At 46.7% G+C, this 20,457-nt stretch overlaps 1 protein-coding gene and 1 long non-coding RNA gene across 6 annotated transcripts in view; one reads left to right on the top strand and one right to left on the bottom strand.

Annotated features, from left to right (window-relative positions):
• LOC145358793 (CUGBP Elav-like family member 4) overlaps positions 1 to 20,457 on the top strand; it is a 484,168-nt gene that overhangs the window by 228,825 nt on the left and 234,886 nt on the right. For 2 of the 5 annotated variants that reach the window (XM_080213090.1, XM_080213089.1), the window contains exon 1: positions 19,159 to 19,251. The exons of the other annotated variants lie outside the window; for them this stretch is intronic. In XM_080213090.1, the coding sequence (XP_080069216.1) occupies positions 19,219 to 19,251 (33 nt within the window). In that variant the 5' untranslated portion in view covers positions 19,159 to 19,218. Of the gene's footprint in view, positions 1 to 19,158; positions 19,252 to 20,457 lie in introns of those variants that run through there. 5 annotated transcript variants of the gene reach the window in all.
• On the bottom strand, positions 1,275 to 19,741 carry LOC145358794 (uncharacterized). Its single transcript, XR_013889505.1, has 3 exons — positions 19,630 to 19,741; positions 2,881 to 3,016; positions 1,275 to 1,675 (listed from the first exon to the last, which is right to left on the bottom strand). It is a non-coding gene; the product is annotated as an uncharacterized LOC145358794 (long non-coding RNA).

Raw genomic sequence — 20,457 nt, 5'->3', positions numbered from 1 at the left:
TACTGTCTTTGGCAGTGCCCCCATTGACAGGAAGTTGTAGAAATACAGAACCTAGAAGCAGGAGTAGGTCATACAGCCCTTCGAGCTTACTCCGCCATTCATTATAATCATGGCTAATCATCAAATTCAATATCCTGATCCCCCCATATCCCTTGATCCCTTTAACCCCGAAAGCTGTATCTAATTTCTTCTTGAAGGCATAGAACATTTTGACCTCAACTACTTTCTGTGATAATGAATTCCACACCTTATTTTCTGGGCTGCAGGGTCTGGACTCACCTATGTGGGAGCCATCTTGTTATCCACCTTTAAAAACTACGGCCATTTCTTTGAAGACAGGTACTCCCATCTCCCGTCTTTGGTGATCATTGTCGTTGCATTGGTAATGTTTGTTATTGGACTTATTGGGTGAAGAAATTTCTCTTCACCTCAGTTCTAAAAGATTTACCCTTTATCCTCGAATTATAGCCCATAGTTCTGGATCCCCCACCATCGAGAACATTCTTTCTGAATCTACCCTGTTTAACCCTGTCAGAATTTCTATGAGATTTCTTCTAAACTCCAGCGACTATAATCCTGACTGATTTAACCTCTCCTCATATGACAGACCTGCTGTCCCAGGAATCAGCTAGATAAACCTCTGCTGTACTCCCTCCAGTGCAAGGATATCCTTCCTCAGATAAGGACGCCAAAACTGCACGCAATACTCAGGGGTGCACAGTAACACGATGGATAGTTCCTGGCTTGGGTCACAATCTGTGTGGAGTCTGCAAGTTCTCCCAGCGCCTTCATGAGTTTCCTCAGGTTTCCTCCCACAGTCCATAGGATGTGCTGGTCAGGTGCATTGGCCATGCTAAATTCTCCCTCGGTCTACCCGAACAGGCACCGGATTGTGACGACTGGGTAATTTTCACAGTAACTTCATTGCGGTGTTAATGTAAGCCTACTTGTGACACTAATAAATAAACTTTACCATTAAGATTGTGCCCTAAGCAGCCTGGCATGGGGAAAATGAATAGAAAGTGCAAAGTGTTAAAACATGTATTAGATGTACATGTGGGGGAGGGGGGGGCGGGAAGGGGGAGGGGAGGGGGTGAGGAGGGGGAAGTTGTGAGAAAAGAGCAGGAATAATATTTCCAAGAAACAGGATTATTTTTCAGGCAAACGATTTGTTGCAGTTAAAAATGATAAAAATGATAGCGTGACTTTGGGAGATCTCAGAGGAATTCCGTATCCAACTGATTTGATTTGATTTGATTTATTATTGTCACACATATTAACATACAATGGGAAGTATTATTTCTTGCACGCTATACAGATAAAACGTACTGTTCATAGAGAAGGAAAGGAGAGGGTGCAGAATGTAGTGTTACAGTCATAGCTAGGGTGTAGAGAAAAATCAACTTAATGCGAGGTAGGTCCATTCAAAAGTCTGACAGCAACAGGGAAGAAGCTGTTCTTGAGTTGGTTGGTACATAACCTCAGACTTTTGTATCTTTTTCCCAATGGAAGAAGGTAGAGGAGAGAATGTCCGGGGTGCGTAAGGTTCTTAATTATTCTGGCTGCTTTGCTGAGGCAGCGGGAAGTGTAGACAGAGATAATGGATGGGAGGCTGGTTTGCATGTAGTTCTTTGTAGTTCCTTGCGGTCTTGGGTAGAGCAGGAGCCATACCAAGCTATGATACAAACAGAAAGGATGTTTTATATCTATCACAAAGTACCGACCCTCAAATATTGCCCTGAAACCGAGTGCTTAATGCACTAACTTGAAATTTGTTGTTGGTTAGGATTCTCCAACCTTGCCCGTGGCTGGGATTATCCGGTCCCGCTGCTCTGAATGGAGATGTGGCTGAGTACCAAATTCTCCATTCTCGCTGGCAGTGGTAGCAGGGCGCACGAGACTGGAGAATTCTGGAGAATTCCATTATATTTTAAACGGATGAATCACTTCATTGAAATCAAGAAGGAAACAGTTTTGGTTCCAACCCTGAAAAAATAATTTGTATTTAAATAGCAGCTTTCCTGTCCTTGGGGTTGTCCCTAGTATAACGCGGCTAAATAATTACTTTGTTGAAGCACACTCACTTCTGTTAAGTGGAAAAGACAGCATTTAATCGGCACATAAAGAATGTCCCCAAACACTAGCATAGAGATGTGGCTAGCTAGTTGAGGGGGGGCAATGGCCTAGTGGTATTATCACTGGTCTATTAATCCAGAAATGTTCTGGGGACCTAGTTTCGAATCCCACCACAGTAGATGGCGGAACGTGATTTAAAATCTAGAATTAAGAATGTACTCATGCCATGAAACTATTGTTGGAAAAACCCATCTGATTCACTAGCAGTGTTCAAACCCGGAACCCCCAGGTCATTAGCTGAGCTTCTGGATTAATAATCTAGCAATTATCGGCCCTCTCAACTAGCTGGCCACGTCTCATATGATAATGTTTGGGATAGTATTTATGTGCAGATTGAATGTCCTTTAGGGAAGGAAATCTGCCATCCTTACCTGGCCTGGCCTACATGTGACTGCAGAGCCACAGCAATGTGATTGACACTTGACTGCCCTCTGCAAGCCACTCAGTTGGCAGCTTACCACCCCCTTCTCAAGGGCAACTAGGGATGAGCAATAAACATTGGGCAGCCAGCGATGCCCGTGTCTTATGAATGAATAAAAAGAACTGTCTGATTGGGCTGGTTGAGGGAGGAATACATTAGCCAGGAACGTTGGGGCAGCAATGAGTAGTCTGGAATTCCATGCTACAGTTTTGTGGCCTTTATTTGCTGAGAGTCCTGTCGTAAGTTGCTGCTACGCGAGATTGTTCGGATTCACTGCTCATACATTGTCCCTGAAATAGTGAAGTTGAACTTCAGTTTCGTACCAGTAGTTAGGAAGCAAACCCAGCAGCAATCCTGTGGCCGTATTCATTCAACAAATGACGGAATCGTTTATCTCCATTTCCGTTTTATGTTCTCCGCTCTCATCCGGTTGTTTTATGTTCACAGCGCAAGTGGACACTGCATAAATAAAACAAAACATAAAAGATTCAGAGCAGCAGTATTCACTTTATTTCATGTTTTTCTCACTATATGGTGGTCGGATTTCTTCCCACTGCAGTTGAAATCCAGGTAAATATCTCCCATCTTTAAAGTTAATTTATTATTCACAAATAAGGCTCACGTTAACACTGCGATGAAGTTACTGTGAAATTCCCCTAGTCGCCACACTCCAGGAGAACGTAGCATGGCCAATTCACCTAACCAGATGTCTTTCAGACTGTGGGAGGAAACAGGAGCACCCAGAGGAAACCCGTGCAGACACGGGGAGAATGTGCAGACTCCACACAGACGGTGACCCAAGCCGGGAATCGAACCTGGGACCCTGCTGCTGTGAGGCAGCAGTGCTAACCACTGTGCCACCTCCTTCTGTCTCCAACTTTTGACTCTCTGGATTGTTTTTGTGTGATATCAGTTTGGCTCAGCCTTTGTGCCTTTACTGTGGTTCCAAGCCAGGAATTCCAGCACTTATTAATCTCTGCTGATATTCTGCTGCAGGATTGAGGGAGCGCTGCATAGCCAGAGGCACTGCCCTGTCGATGATAAAGTAAGCTGTGGCTCTGTCCAATGATTAGCAGGGCTGATGTGAGGAAGAATACTTTTTCACAATATGGCAATGACCTCCAGCTAGGGAAACGGGGATGATGAATGATTTCAAAAGAAAATTGGATGGGAATAAGCTTGCAGGGAGATAGAGCGGGGGAATAGGACTGATTGGATTGCCCTACAGCGAGCTAGCATGGATACAATGGGCCAAATAGCCTACTGAGCTGCAATGACTCCATGTTAAACACCCCACAACATTGCTAAAGGGACTAGGTTTTAAAAATAAAGAAGTGTTGCTAAAATTGTATAAGGCTTTGATGAGACCACATCTGGAGTATTTTGTCCACTTTTGGTCTCTTTACTTGAGGATGGATGTGGTGACCCTGGAGGCATCCAAAGAAGATTGATTCACAGAATCCTACAGTGCAGAAAGAGGCCAATCGGCCCATCGAGTTTGCAGCGCCCACAATCCCAACCAGATGTTATTCCCGTAACCCCACACATTTACCCGACTAACCCCTTGACACCAGGGTCAATTTAGCATGGCCTATCAACCTAACCCATATATTTATGGTGTGTGGGAAGAACTGGAGGAAACCCATGCAGACACGGGGAGAATGTACAAACTCCACACAGACAGTGACCCGAGGCCGGAATAAAATCGGCTCCAGGAATGAAAGGGCTGTCGTACGAGGAGTGGTTGGATAGCTTGAGCTTGTACTCAGAGGGTGCCTGATCGAGGAATATAAAATGTTAAAGGGCATTGATAGGGTGGACGTTGAACAGATTGTCCCCCTTGTGGGACAGTCTAAAATAAGAAGTCATAGATATAGAGGGGGAGGAGGTAGGTTCGAAATGGACATGAGGAGAAACTATTCCGCACAGAGGGTTGTGAATCTGTGGAACTCACTGCCCCAGAGTGCGGTGGAAGCAGAATCAATCAACAGATTCAAGAAAGAGATGGCTATGTTTTGATGTAAAATGGAATAAAGGGCAAGCAAGAAAGTGGAGTTGAGACCAGGATAAGATAGCCATGATCTGTTAAGTGGTGGAGCAGGCTCCTAATTCCTGTGAGAAAGATTTGGGACTTGTCTTGATCAGACACTTGTCTCTCAACCAGATTAGTTGTTGAGTCATCCCCATTGGTGTTTGTGAATCCTACACTCAAAATGGCTGCCACATTTGCCCAAGTAAGTCCCATCGCCATGGAAGCTGCTCGCTTTCTGCGCGCTGCAATAAGGGGCTGAGTAAATCCAGATCCTTCGTTTTTGCCGAAGTTATTGTGTTTGTGAGGCCGCTGCGTGCCCCAGTGAGACAAAGTCGACTGCTGAAAATTCCCAAAATGGCCGTCTCACAAAGTGGGACTTAGTTGGAAGAATGAGAAGAGATTTACATCGGAATAAGGAGCAGAAGTCGGCAATTTAGCCCTTTGAGCCTGCTCTGCCATTCAATGGCTGGTCTAGGCAGCAGTAGATTCTTAGTTTAATTGCAGGAAGGAAGGTAATTGAGGAAATCTTCGGTTTTCTCCCCAGAATTTCTCTTTCAAAGGTAAATAGCTGGCAAACCATTGCAACACACGACAGGCTGCATCCTCTATCTGAACACCATGTAAAAATATACTTTCAGTTGAATATTTTTTTCCTGTTTGCATCCAGAGTGTAGTGTGCCTCTGGCATACTGTACTGTCAGGAGGCAAGCCAGAGTCACGTTGAAGTCTTTTGGCATGTCTCCATAATGAGTCCTCTTTGGGTAAAAGCTCATAAGCAGATCTGGTCTCTGGATAGCTCAGCGCATCAGCAGAATGTTATATCGCAGCAACCCCCACCACCCCTCCCCTCCGCATGACTGCCTCACTTCTGCCGTCTTAAACTTCTTCAATAGCTGGAGGCAAAGCACAAAGAGATGGGAAAATTACAAACTGTTTTTCTCTTCTGCCCAAGGCTGGGTGAGACCCTGGAGATATAGAAGGCCGCTTTTACCAGCCTGGCATTGTTCCCCTAATTCAGTAGATACCTGCATTAAACTGTCTGTGAGGGATCTGATTCTTCACCAGAGTTTTGTATTGCTATGTGTACGTGTTTCGCGCTTGCGTTACGTATTGTGTAAGCTTCATGGCTGGCATGGAGGGAGGGGGGTTGGGGGGGAGGAGGAAGGGGAGAGGAGAGGGCTGGGATCTCTTCATAATGTGGATACCCCAAAGATACACTGGAGAACGCTCCTCAAATGTGTCCAAGTACAGTTTGCCAGTCAATTGCTGGGAAGCGCCAGCTTCCTGCACTGGGGACCATCTGAAAATGCAACTTAGATGGGAAACTCTGGATGGTTCCACCACGGTTACACCAATAGTTACCCAGAAAACGTTAGAAGAATTGAAGCTACTTTCAATCTCCGGGGTAACTATGGAAATATCCAGACCAATCTCCACAGGACTCTCTGCACCACCAAATCACCGCCATCCCCACCGCCGCCCCCACCCCCCAAGCATTCTTCAGCGTACCTTTGGGGTACTACCCAAACCCGGGGCTGGGGAGCTCAGAGGTCACAACCCTATTGGTCAGATGATCAAAAGCTTGGACAAAGAGGTAAGTTTTACGGAGTGTCTAAAATGAGGAAAGTGAGATAGAGAGGCAGTGAGCCGTCCAGAAGTATAGTCCAGAATTTGGATTCAAGATAATTGATGTAATGGTCCCCAGTGGTGGAGGAATTAAAACTAGCTACGTACAAGAGGCCAGATTTGGAGGAGAGCAGATATCTAAGCTGGAGGAAATTACTTGGAGACAATTCTGAGGGATATAATGAGGAGCTAAGCCTTTCTCCCTCACCTGTTTCAGTATTAGCCGTGAGTCTGTGATCATCACTGGGTGAGTTGTATGGGTCAGCAGAGGAGCTGGCCACAACTGTTGTTCTTCATTGATATTTCAGAGTCAGCAGGATTTACCCAGTCCTCCTGCCACCCAAAGTTAACAGACCTGTTGTTGGTCCAGCACATTTTCCACCCATCCACAATGATCCCTGTGGCGGGGGAATCACAAAATCTTACTCAGCGAATTCCCACAGTGCAGAAGGAGGCCATTCAGCCCATTGAGACCGCACTGACTCTCCAACAGAGCATTCCACCCAGGCCTTATCTCTCTAACCCCACACATTTCCCATGGCTAATCCATCTAACCTACACATCTTGGGATTATGGGAGGAAACCCACGCAAACACAGGGAGAACGTGCAAACTCCACACAGTTACCTGAGGCCAGAATCGAACCCGGGCCCCTGGCTGAGACAGCAGTGCAAACCACTGTGCCTAAGACTAGATAGAACCCTGGAATCCCTACAGTACAGAAGGAGGCCATGGAAGCTGCTCTGACAACCATTCCACCCAGGCCCTATCCCCATAACCCCACATAGTTACCCCACTAATCCCTCTAACTTATGCATCCTGGCACACTGAGGGGCAATTTAGCGTGGTCAATGCACGTAACCTGCACATCTTTAGAGTGTGGAAGGAAACCGGAGCATCCGGAGGAAACCCACGCAGACATGGGGAGAACTTGCCAACACTGCACAGACGGTGACCCAAACTGGGAATCGAACTGGTGTCCCTGGGTCTGTGAGACAGCAGTGCTGCCCCACTGTGCCACCGTGCCTTAAACTAAAATGTCTAAGATGCCTTCTTTAACCCAAACATTTTTCAGAAAAAATCTCATGTGGTTAAAAAAATGGGAAAGATGGCAGGAGTAAAGGTGTGGGTTAATAAAGAGGGGGCAGTTGTTTTATGTTTGAATATATTTACCAGTCTGTCAATGCGTCTTTCATACTTTTTACATTATGCGTCTGTATTTCTTGACTAACAATGCGTAATTCATCCAATGTTGCAACTCTTTATGGGATGTGTCCCTGAGTCTGCTACTTATTCTGCAGAATAAACACTATTTTTCAGATTAATATTTTAACTGTTATAATTGCCGCCCTGATAACATGAAGACAGCAAGTTCAATGGGATTTGAGCACTGCTTGTCCGTTTACCAATTCCTCTTGCAATTTCTATATCTATCTATCTGCCTCTCTGGCTCCAAGTCAGTTTATTTATCTCTCTGTCTCTCTATCTATCTAATCGTCTATCTATCTCTGTCTCTTTGCTGATGCATCCATCTTTCTGTCTCTTTTTTCTGCTTCCATTACAGTTGAGTTTTTCAATGACTGCAGCAGCCCAAGAAATACCGCAGCACAAATTCAACTCACTCAGTCCCCGATTCTCTCCTGCCAGAATTTTCGACTTCTTGGCCATGTTGCCATCTTCGCTCTATCCATCCCCGGGCCTTGCAACCTCTTGTGGTTATTAACCCTTGCCTGGCACTTCATCTACATGAACTCTGGGCATAACATTCAAGGCCATGAGTCAAGTGCTGGTAAATGGAATTAGAATTATAGAATTCCTACACAGAGTCATAGACGTTTACAGCATGGAAACAGGCCCTTCGGCCCAACTTGTCCATACCGCCTTTTTTTTTTAAACCCCTAAGCTAGTCCCAATTGCCCGCTTTGGCCCATATCCCTCTACACCCATCTTATCCATGTAACTGTCTAGATGCTTTTTTAAAAAACAAAATTGTACCCACCTCTACTACTACCTCTGGCAGCTTGTTCCAGACACTCACCACCCTCTGTGTGAAAAAATTGCCCCTCTGGACCCTTTTGTATCTCTCCCTTCTCACGTTAAACCTATGCTTCTAGTTTTGGACTCCCCTACCTTTGGGAAAGGATATTGACTATCTAGCTGATCTAAGCCCCTCATTATTTTATGACCTTCTATAAGATCACCCCTCAGCCTTGTACGCTCCAGAGAAAAAAGTCCCAGTCTATCCAGTCTCTCTTTATAACTCAAACCATCAAGTCCCAGTAGTATCCTAGTAAATCTCTTCTGCACTCTTTCTACTTTAATATCCTTTCTATAATAGGGTGACCAGAGCTGCACACAGTACTCCAAATGTGGCCTTACCAATGTCTTGTACAACTTCAGCAAGACATCCCAACTCCTGTATTCAATATTCTGACCAATGAAACTAAACATACTGAATGCCTTCTTCACCACCCTGTCCACCTGTGACTCCACTTTCAAGGAGCTATGAACTTGTATCCCTAGATCTCTTTGCAGAAGGAGGCAATTCAGCCCATTAAGCCTGCACCAACAACAATCCCATCCAGGCCCTATTCCCATAACCCCACATATCTACCTGTGCTAATCCCCCTGACACAATGAGGCAATTGATCATGGCCAATCAAGTTAATCTACACATCTTTGGATTGTGGGTGGAAACCGGAATAAATCCACACAGACACGGGGAAAACATGCAAACTCCATACAGGTAGTGATCCTAGCTGGGATTCGAACCTGGAGTTGTGAAGCAGCAGTGCTAACCACTGTGCCACTGTGCCGCCCAGATGGGAGGTCAGGTGTTTCTCGTGTGTCTGTACAGACTCAATGGGCCGAAGGGCCTCTTCTACACTGTGTGATTCTATGCATGACATCTCTAATCCCAGACCTCCACTTATTGACCAACACATCACAACGGAGGCTCCAATGGTGAGCAAATATTAGGGGACCTGTTAGGGTAGATGGGGAGAACGTAGGTAGTGTTAATCCAGCAGAAGATACTCCTCAATTATAGACAATGAAATGATCCAAAACCTACTCCCAACAGATAAATCAAAGAAAAAGATTTAATAAAGAAACTTCATTACTCCAATATTTGAGGCCTCAGCCTAGGCCATTCTAAGCTCCCCCCATTTCCCAATGCATTCTTATTTATACTGAGTTAGCTGGTCAGCTGACCAGTGCATCATTTTGCCATTGGTGACATAGTTTATTGGGTCAGCTGACCCTTACAACTTGTTACCATTGGTCACACTACAACAGATCCAATGTTATTATGGGTTACATTCTAACAGGTGGGCCAGTAAGTAGGGAACACTGATGCACGACAGTTGCAATGTAGCCCCATTTAATTGACACCTGAGGTGAATGGGCTGCCCTATGAGGAGAGACTGAGTAGAATTCACTGGAGTTTAGAAGAATAAGAGGTGATCTCATCAAAACAGACACCATCCTGAGAACGTTTGACAAGAATGGATGCTGAGAGGCTGGTTCCCTGGCTGAAGAGCCAAGAATGAGGGGGTGGGGTACCAGGATTAGGGGGTCTGTCATTTAGGACTGAGATGAGGAGAAATTTCTTCACTCAGATTGTTACAAATCTTCAGGGTTCTCTACTCCTGAGGGCTCAGTTAGTGTGTTTATTTAAGATTATCAAGATAGATGTTTGAACACCAGAGTCTGAAATTGGGAGGAAATGTGGAATTGAGGCCAAAGATCTTTGATAATGGCTCAAAGGGCCAAATGGCCTAATCCTGCTTCTATTTTTTCATTTTCTTCAATGAGGAAATGACCAGTCGGGTGATGAGGACTGTGCTTTTTGCAGGCAGTTGTTACAATCTTGAAGGCAATGCCTGAATGAGAGCCTGAAGCAGATTCAATAGTAACTTTCAAAAAGGGATTGGATAAATACTTGGGAGAGGAAAATGTTGCAGTGCTGTGGGGGGAGAGCGAGGGAGTGGCACTCTTTCAATGAGCTTGCACAGCCACAATGGGTCGAATGGCCTTCTTTTGTGTTGCGTCAGTCTTATCTTCCTCACCTAGAGGCTGGGATTCTCCGATGCCATTCGCCCCACCACCGCTGCCAGTGAGAACGGAGAATTTGGTGCTCAGCCAAGACTCCATTCCCTGCAGCGGGAGCGGAGAATCCCAGCTGTGGGCAAGGTGGGAGAATCCCGGCAGTGAGGTTTGGCTGCTAGCTTTAGGGTCCCGGATTGAGGTTTTTTTATGGGTCTGTAGTTAGTCGTGAATCGCTGGCAGCGAGTGAAACTCTTGCAAATTTCAGTTTGGAAGAATCTAGAATGCATTGCCTGACTTTCTCATATTCAAAGTAGTTTTGTCACTGACAACGGGTGAAATATGCATTGTAATGAATCGTGCCAGAGACAAATAAACTTTGAAAAATACATAATAGATGTAAGATGCAATATAAAATATTGTGTACAGTTTCCTATTAATCATGTGTTCCTCACTCTTCAACGTGTGAAGATGTCACTCATACATGAGTAACTTAATGTGCATAAGAATGAGGCTGTGGTATTGCTTTGTGGTGATGCAGTGACTAAATGCTGTGGTGACTGCGCATGGAAGCAAATATATATCTTAAAACAGGCTTGAGTGTCCACATCCAAGGTTCAGCCTCTGGACTGTGCAGATTGAGTTTGGACATGGCACAGCAGTGATTGGCATTTACAGTGCTGTTGGGATAGAGAGAAAAATGAATTAGGCTGCATCATAAAATCCCCATACCGCAGAACGAGGTCATTCAGTCCATCGAGTGTGGACCGACCCTCTGACAAGGGTATCTAACCCAAGTCCCTACCCCAGCTCTGTCCCTGTAACCATCTAACCTACACAGGGGAGGCGATGGCCGAGTGGTGTTATTGCTAAACCATTAATCCGGGAAATCAGCTAATGTTCTGCAGACCTGGGTTCGAATCCCACCTCGGCAGATGGTGGAATTTGAATTCAATAAAAAAAAATCTGGAAATAAGAATCTACTGATGGCCCATTGTCGGAAAACCCATCTTGTTGCCTAATGTCCTTTAAGAAGGAAATCTGCTGCCCATTCCTGGTCTGGCCTACGTATGACTCCAGAGCCACAGCAATGTGGTTGGCTCTCAACTGCCCTCCAGGGGCAACTAGCGATGGGCAATAAATGCTGGCCAGCCAGCGACACCCATGTCCCACAAATGAATAAAAAATAGCACAGCTTGGGAAATTAAGGGGCAATTTAGCACAGCCAATCCATCTAACCTGCCCATCTTTGGAGGAAACCCATGCAGACACAGGGAGAACGTGCAAACTCCACACAACACAGTGTCCAAGCTGGAAATCGAACCCGGGTCCCTGGCGCTGTGAGGCAGCAGCGCTAACCATTGTGCTGCCAAGCTGCCCACTTTTCTAGGTTGGATGCCAATCATTCCTAACAGGTACATCCTCCTGTCGAGGATGGGATACTGCCCACTATTCATAACAATGCACATTGTCAGTGACAAAACTATTCTGAATATGAGAAAGTCAGGCAATTCATTCTAGATTCTTCCAACCTGAAATTTGCAATCGATACGTGATTAATAGGAATTTTTACTCACTGTGTCTGGGCTCTTCCATTCATCACATATCAGATGGTAATTGTTGCTGCAAACCTGAAGTCACATCCCCCTCTCCCCTCACTACTCCTGCTTGCACGGTTGAAAGTTTACAAGCTCGCAGGTGTAAGGAAGCCCAATTGGACACATTTCCAACGCCTGCAAAACAGGAGCTGAGCAGAGAAGTCAGTGCCTTCAGGAGAAAGTGGGGATTGTAAAGCAGCAGAGCAGAAAAAAAATTATACATACATTTTTAAAAAAAAACCCGCTGGTACAGTCTAGACATCTTTAGCTCATTGAAGCATCCCCTTCAGATGCGCAGGGTCAGCTGAGGGAGTTGATGTTACACATGAAGACATTGGGAGCCTGTGGTTGCTGATTGTATATTCATAGAATCCCTACAGTACAGAGAGAGGCCATTCGGCCCATCGAGTCTGCACCAACCACAATCCCACCCAGGCCCTACCCCCATATCCCTACATATTTACCCACTTATCCCTCTAACCTGTGCATCTCAGGACACTAAGGGCAATTATAGCGTGGCCAATCAACCTAACCTGCACATCTTTGGACTGTGGGAGGAAACCAGAGCGCCCGGAGGAAAGCCACGCAGACATGAGGAGAATGTGCAAACTCCACACAGACAGCAACCCGAGCCGGGAATCGAACCCAGATCCCTGGAGCTGTGAAGCAGCAGTGCTAACCACTGTGCTGCCCCTAGTGATCGCGAGTGTAAGCAGCCACCAACTGCCCGATATGTATGGCAAAGCTTGCTGTTGGTCATCGGGCAGCATTTTCAGCCTAATTGGTCCATGGTTGGTGTTCATACTCCACACAAATCTCCTCCCACTCTTCATCCCAATCCCATCAACATAGCCTTCTATCTCTTTTTTTTTATTTCTTCATGGGACATGGGTGTCGCTGGCTAGCCACCATTTGTTGCCCATCCCTAGTTGTCCGAGCATAGTTGAGAGACAACCACATTGCTGTGGCTCTGGAGTCACATGTAGGCCAGACCAGGTAAGGATGACAGATTTCCTTCCCTCAAGGACATTAATGAACCAGATGGGTTTTTCCGACAATCGGCAATGGTTTCATGGTCATCAGTAGATTCTTAATTCCAGATATTTATATTATTGAATTTAAATTCCACCATTTCCCGTGGCGGGATTTGAACCCGGATCCCCAGAACACAGCTGAGTTTCTGGATTAATAGTCTAGTGATGATACCACGAGTCCATCGCCTCCTTGCTAATGATGTAAAACATCTCAAGGCACATCGCAAGAGCTTTCTCAAGCAAAATCTAACACTGAGCCACGTAAGGAGGCAGGATTGGAATAATTTAAAGGTGCTACATAAATGCAGGTTGGAGTGAATTGATTACATTCATTTTATTTAACATTGGGTTTCTTCCCTGTTTTATTATTTTTCTTGTGCCCTCAACCAGCTGTTTATAATTGAGACCTGTTTCAGCGATAGTCTGTGATAGATTGACTTCTGAATTTTACTATTTTTGAGGCTAATTAATATTGGGTGCTTTCATTTGCAATCTGGACCCTTTCATTCATCACGTATCAGACGGTAATAGTTGCTGCAAACCTGAAGTCACAGCTTAACAAATAGTTTGCCAGAATTGTAGTTATATTTAAAGGGGCAATGATGCCAGTTCGGATAGGTAGTAGGACCCAGAATTAGCGTAATTCCAGAACTGAGTCAAAAGCAGCTTCTGTAGCAGGGTCATATGGACTCGAAATATTAACTCCGTTTCTCTCTCCACAGATGCTTCCAGACCGGCTGAGTTTATCCAGCATTTTCTGATTTTATTTCAAATTTCTTTTTTATTTAATTGTGATAACAGCACTGCCACTTCATGAAGGCTAGTGTAGGATTCACTTGAATATTTTTAAGGCAGAACTAGATAGATTCTTGATTAACGAGGGGGTGATGGGTAATCGGGAGTAGGCAGGAAACATAGACTCCCTGCAGTGCAAAAGGAGGCCATTTGGCCCATCAGGCCCGCACTAACCACAATCCCATCCAGGCCTATCTCATAACCTTACATATTTACCCTGCTAGTCCCCCTGACACTAGGGGCAATTTAGAATGGCCAATCCGTCTCATCTGCACATGTAGGAGGAAACCAGAGCACCTGGAGGAAACCCATGCAGACATGGGGAGAATGTGCAAACTTTAGGCAGACGGTGACCTGAGGCCAGGATTGAACCCAGGCCCCTCATGCTGTGGGGCAGCAGTGCTAACCACCGTGCCACCCGAAATGTGGAGCTGAATTTACAATCACATCAGCCATGAATGCTGGAGCAGGTTGGAGGGGCTGAATGGCCTACCCCTGCTACATCTGCTATTAATTTGCACATATGTTTGTAGCTACGTTCATATGCAGTGTTGTTGTAGTCATCTAGTACCTTATTTATGTAGGAATCATTGCGCTGAGATTGATGGTTTATGCTGGCTAGCTATTTGACTGTAAGGGGTGTCACAGCTGGCTTGAATTTGCCCTGCAGTGTCTGCCCAGCGCTGCAGGCTGACTGCTCAGAGGGGGCAGCGATCAGGGGGTAAGTCCCCTGGTGGTTAACCTGCCCACAACCCGGAGGGAGAGACTGAGGAGGTCAGCTCTCCTGGCGCAGAATGCAGAACAAAACCGGAGAGCTTTCTGCTCCATGCCACTTGCGTCCAATCACTGCCACAGCGATTGGACCCCCCCCCCCGAGGAGAATTCAGCAGCGGAGCTTGGTTTCTATGGCAACAACCGGAATAACTACATCAAGCGTTCGAACGAGACTGTGGTGGCAGGCGGAGAGGGAAAAGGCAGGTTCAAAACTGACGCAAGGCAGAGTGAGGACTCAGAGTCGGGAAGGTCTCCTCATCCCTGGGGATTTTCTTCTTTTTGTCACTTGGGATCTACTTGCGTGCGTCTGAGTATTGAAGCGAGCTGTCCTGCGGAGGCCTGAGTGGAGGCTGTGCCCCGAGGCACTGCACAAGAGAGTGGGAGAAAATGAAGACACACAGAAGTTGGGGGGGAGTGGGGAGGGTGGTGGAATCGGGTTGGAGGGGGGGAATATTTGCAAACTGATTAACTGGTTTGCCTTGCGGTATAATATTCTTGTACTTGCAATGGGCTTTGGGGAGTTGTTCATGTTGTCTAGTGGTGAGTTTTATGGACTGTCACATCCTCTGTGATGAGAAGTGGCGTGGGGAGGGGGGACAATGTGGGGAGAGGGTGGTCACCCCCAGCATCCCTCACTGAACATCAACCCAGAATCTAGGGTTGGAGCTGAAGCCTTACTCCCTGGGGCTGGCTCTTGTGATCTCTTGAAGGCAAGTGTCCTTATATAAGCCACCCGGTCCTCCATATCTTTGTAACCTATTTCAGCCCCACAACCTTCAAGACCCCTACATTCCTCTAATCCAAACATCCTCCATTGCATTGCTCCCATCATGGGCACAGTAAGAAGTCTCACAACACCAGGTTAAAAGTCCAACAGGTTTATTTCGGATCACGAGCTTTCAGAGCACTGCTCCTTCATCAGGTAAGTCCCAAACATCAGGTTAAATTCCAACAGGTTCCCCTCCACTTTGAGCCTGTGGTTTGTGGTGTCGATGGTAGCCATGGGGTGGAGATGCTGGCATTGGTCTGGCATCATTGGCGTCACGTCTTCAGTTGCCCACATCATGTTTTGGGGACCCAAGGTTCGAATGCCTCTCGGGCAGATGGTGGAATTTGAATTCAATTTAAAAAATCTGGAACTAAGAATCTACTGATGACCGTGAAACCATTGTCCATTGTTGGGGATAAGAAACTCATTTGATTCACCAATGTCCTTTAGGGAAGGAAAGCTGTTATCCTTACCTGGTCTGGCCTACATGGGACTCTGGAGCCACAGCAGTGTGGTTGACTCTCAACTGCCCTCTGAAATGCATAGCAAGCCACTCAGTTCAAGGGCAACTCGGGATGGGCAATAAATGCTGGCCAGCCAGCGACGCCCATGTCCCACAAATGAATAAAAAAACAAGCCTTTTGTCAGTTGCATTAAGTATCACATTGTGTGGCTTGATATCAGATTTTGTCCGATTTCTGCACTGGGTACCATGTTAACGGCGCTATATAAATGCAAGTCGTTGTGTTGAGATTTATGTGTCTGGCGATTTACATCTAGGGCTAACTGTCTCTGGTGGAGCGGCAGGGCAGACATTGTGGAGAAGTGTCTAATAGGAACAGAGAGAAAGCTAACATAGAGGCTGAGTGGATACCTGCATTATCAGGGCGGCACGGTGGCACAGTGGTCAGCACTGCTGCCTCACAGCGCCAGGGACCCGGGTTCAATTCCGGCCTCGGGCCACCGTCTGTGTGGAGTTTGCACATTCTCCCCATGTCTGCGTGGGTTTCCTCCCCAAAGATGTGCAGTTTAGGTTGATTGGCCGTGCTAAATTGCCCCTAGTATCAGGGGGATTAGCGGGATAAATATGTGGGGCTCTGGGAATAGGGCTTTGGTGGAATTGTGATCAGTGCAGACTGGATGGGCTGAATGGCCTCCTTCTGCACTATAAGGGTTCTATTCCTGACTGCCCTGAGACTGCTGAGTATTCAGTTGCTTAATCTGAATGCAATGTTTAGTTAGGTTACCACAAGTGCAGGTGGGAAGGATGCACTTAAGGGAAAACTGAATAAGCACTTTAGGGAGAAGGGAATAGCTGGTTATATTGATAGGGTTAGACAAAGAGAGGGAGGAGGCTGGAGCATTAGCATTGGCTATTGGGCCAAGAGGCCTGTTTCTGTCCTTTATCTACTGGAGTCTGCGTGCAATCACAATGATATTTGCACTGAAGTATGGTGCACACACAATGGTTCGCCAACTCCATGGGTCAAGTAGCTTATTGATACACGGTCTCCCAGGCTACCATGGGTAAGGATTAGCCATCGTGTTCCGTACAGTGACATGCCTTCAGGAGGTGAGAGGAAGGAGGGAAGGAAAAGGGGATAAGATTGAAGCCAATCATGGAAAAAGCAAAATACTGCAGACGCTGGAATCTGCAACGAAAATGGAAAATGCTGGAAAATCTCAGCAGGTCTGACAGCACCTGTGGAAAGAGAATGGAGCCAACATTTTGAGTCTAGATGACCCTTGGTCAGAGCTAAAATGGAACAAGCTCTGATGAAGGGTTATCCAGGCTCCAAATGTTGGCTGGAATTCTCCGGCCCTTCACGCCGGTGGGATTCTACAGTCCTGCCAGCAGCGCACTCCCGCCTGTAGGTTTCCCGCCATTGTGGGGTGACATCAGTGGGAGTTCCCATTGACAGCGGCGGGACTGGAGAATCCCACCACTAGCAAACAATGCGTCACTTCCCACTGGCAGGAAACACACAACTGGGAGGCTGGAGAATCTCGTCCGTTAGCTCAATTCTCCCTCCGCAGGTACTGTCAGACCTGCTGAGGTTTTCCAGCACTCTCTGTTTATGAAAGCCAATCGTGGTCTTTGCCCTTTAGGCTTTCAGATGCTCGTTTAAAGATATTTGGCAACAGGGCCAGGAAATAAAGGAAAATGTTACATTTGATGCAGCGAGTTGCTACAATCTGGAGTGGGCTTGCCAGGAAGGATGGGGGAAGCAGATTCACGTTAACTTTCGAGAGGAATTTAGTTACTGGAGAAGGTGGGACTAACTTAGTGGGACAAAGTGGGGACGACACGATAGCACAGTGGTTAGCACTGCTGCCTCACAGCGCCAGGGACCAGGGTCTGATTCCCGGCGTGGGTCCCTGATTGCGTGGAGTCTGCATGTTCTCCCCGTGTCTGCATGGGTTTCCTCTGGGCGCACCGGTTTCCTCCCACCGCCCGGGAAGCCGTGCTGGTTAGGTGCATTGGCCGTGCTAAATTCTCCCTCATTGTACCTGAACGGGTGCAGGAGTGTGGCGACTAGGGACTTCTCACAGTGACTTCATTGCAGTGTTAATGTAAGCCTACTACATAAGAACATAAGAACATAAGAAATAGGAGCAGGAGTAGGCCATCTAGCCCTTCGAGCCTGCCCCGCCATTCAATAAGATCATGGCTGATCTGTTGTGGCTCAGTTCCACATTCCCGCCCTCTCCCCATAACCCTTAATCCCCTCTCTTATCAAGAACCCATCAACCCGCTTCTTAAAAATATTTAGCGAGGCAGCCTCCACCACTTCAACGGGCAGAGAATTCCAGAGATTCACCACCCTTTGAGTGAAGAAGTTCCTCCTCAACTCCGTTCTAAACCGCCTCCCCTTTATCTTGAGGCTGTGCCCCCTAGTCCTACTGTCTTTTTTGAGCGGGAAGAGTCTCTCCACCTCTATCCTATCCATCCCATTCATCATCTTATACGTCTCAATGAGATCTCCCCTCATTCTTCTAAACTCTAACGAGTACAAGCCCAGTTTATTCAGCCTCTCCTCATAGCTCAATCCCCTCAACTCCGGTATCAGCCTAGTAAACCTCCTCTGCACTCCCTCCAGGGCCAAAATATCCTTGCGCAGGTGCGGCGCCCAAAACTGCACACAGTACTCCAGCTGCGGCCTCACCAATGCCCTATACAGCTGCAGCAAGACCTCCCTACTTTTATATTCAATCCCCCTCGCTATGAAGGCCAGCATCCCATTCGCCTTCCTGACCACCTGCTGCACCTGCAAGCTGGGTTTTTGCGACTCATGCACAAGGACCCCGAGGTCCCTCTGCACCGTCGCCTGCTGCAGTTTTTCGCCACGTAAGTAATAGTCCTTCCTACCATTCTTCCTACCAAAGTGGACCACCTCACACTTGCCAACATTAAATTCCATTTGCCATTTCCTGGCCCATTCGCCCAGCCTATCTAGATCCTTCTGCAGACTCTCCACACCCTCCGCACAATTTGCCTTTCCCCCAATCTTGGTGTCATCAGCAAATTTCGACACCCTGCACTCGGTTCCCTCCTCCAGATCATCTATATAAATGGTAAATAGCTGAGGCCCCAGCACCGACCCCTGGGGCACCCCACTAGTCACCAACTAATAAATAAATAAACTGGAAAACTTTTAACTGGGCAGCCCTTTTAAAGATGTTACTGGGTACAAATGGGCTGAATGGCCTCCCTCTGCGCTGCATCATTCTATGCAAGGTTGAAGTCAGCGAGCGTACACACAGAAGAAACTTGACTCTGTAAACAACCCGTTTCTAGACAGTGTCGCTGCTGTTGCTTGTATCTGGGTCATTGCCCACACAGTGCCAGCACTCATTGCCAACAGCAACAGTGCCGAGCCCTAGATTCACTCCCAGCCTCTGAAAGCCTGTGACAGGATACAGCAGTTTCATCAGGAAGGACGTGACTGAGTCCTCACTCTGCAGGCGCAGAGCTTTACCCCAGCAATGTCAGCACTGCTGCACTCGCAGGCAGCCCTAGTGAGTATTTAATGGTGGGCTGGATTTATGGGCTAACGTTCCCACTCTGGGTTTGGTCGTTTTCCAAGGTGAGGCCGGATACTATCAGCATTATAAGCGAAGTCATCCCTTGCCCCGCTCCCTCTTACATCTACCAGATTATTATTAGGGCATTGCGAAAACTCCTAATGGAGTTCTCCTTGGAGAAGTGTTTATTGAGAGTGTAACGTCAGTAAACCAGACCCTCTCCATGAGTGTACTGTGTGTGGGTGAAACAGCATCAGGGAGGGTAGGTGAGTGTTCCCTTAGGGCAGCTGAGGTCCATATCTACGTAACTGTTTGATTGTGGGGATTTGTGTTCCCACTAACTGGCTGAATTCGATTAACAAAAACACTTACGGTTTGCACTTGTTTTTCCTGTGGCTTGATGTGTAGCAAAGAAAAAACCTCGGTTGGAAATTGTCAGCTGAAGATAATATTGGCTGAGCGGTGAATGTATTTGTAGCACGCTTCTCTCCGGGCTATTTTAAGGGAGAGATTAACCCACTTATTTCTAACAGTGAGCAGAACCCCACTCTACAGCCTGAGTGCCTAATCTAAGCTCACACTTTAATGCAGCATTGTCTTTCAGACAGGATTTAAAAAAAACCCAGGTCCCTTCTGCGCTCTCACGTGAATAGAAAAGATTCTATGGCCACTATTGCAAAGAATGGCAGGGAAGTTCTCCCTCGTGTCCTGTCCAATATCTATCCCTCAACCAGCATCACCAAGCGTTGACTGCCACCTAATTATCACATTGCTCTTTGCTGTTTCCCCGATATTACAACAATCGTTGGCTGTACCATGCTCTGGGACATCCCGAGGCTGAGAGAGGCACTGTATGAATGCAGGTTCTTTCTCTGTGCTTCACAATAAGCTGGTGGGGCAGGGAGCGGGTGCAACATTGCCACATTGTCCTGGGGAAGAATCGTTGAACTGGGATCCCGTTTGAAGACCCCAGTGGACTTTCAGGATCCCCCGAGGCTGCTCAGAGAGGAGCAGGAGAGATTTATCTAGTGTCCTGCCAACCAGCACTCTTTGTCCAACCAAACCAGCCAAAAAAATAGATAAACTGGTCACTTCTTTCAATGTTTCCCTTGTGTGGGATCTTACTGGGAGGAATTGACTTTGCCATATCAACTGTTGATTACACTTCAAAAGTAATTTTGTGAATCATTCTGGAATGTT

The sequence above is a fragment of the Carcharhinus amblyrhynchos genome, chromosome 26 (assembly GCF_965287045.1).
Source record: "Carcharhinus amblyrhynchos chromosome 26, sCarAmb.v2.hapA, whole genome shotgun sequence".
In the NCBI taxonomy this organism is placed as follows: domain Eukaryota; kingdom Metazoa; phylum Chordata; class Chondrichthyes; order Carcharhiniformes; family Carcharhinidae; genus Carcharhinus; species Carcharhinus amblyrhynchos.
This window is presented reverse-complemented; position numbering and strand designations above follow the sequence as displayed.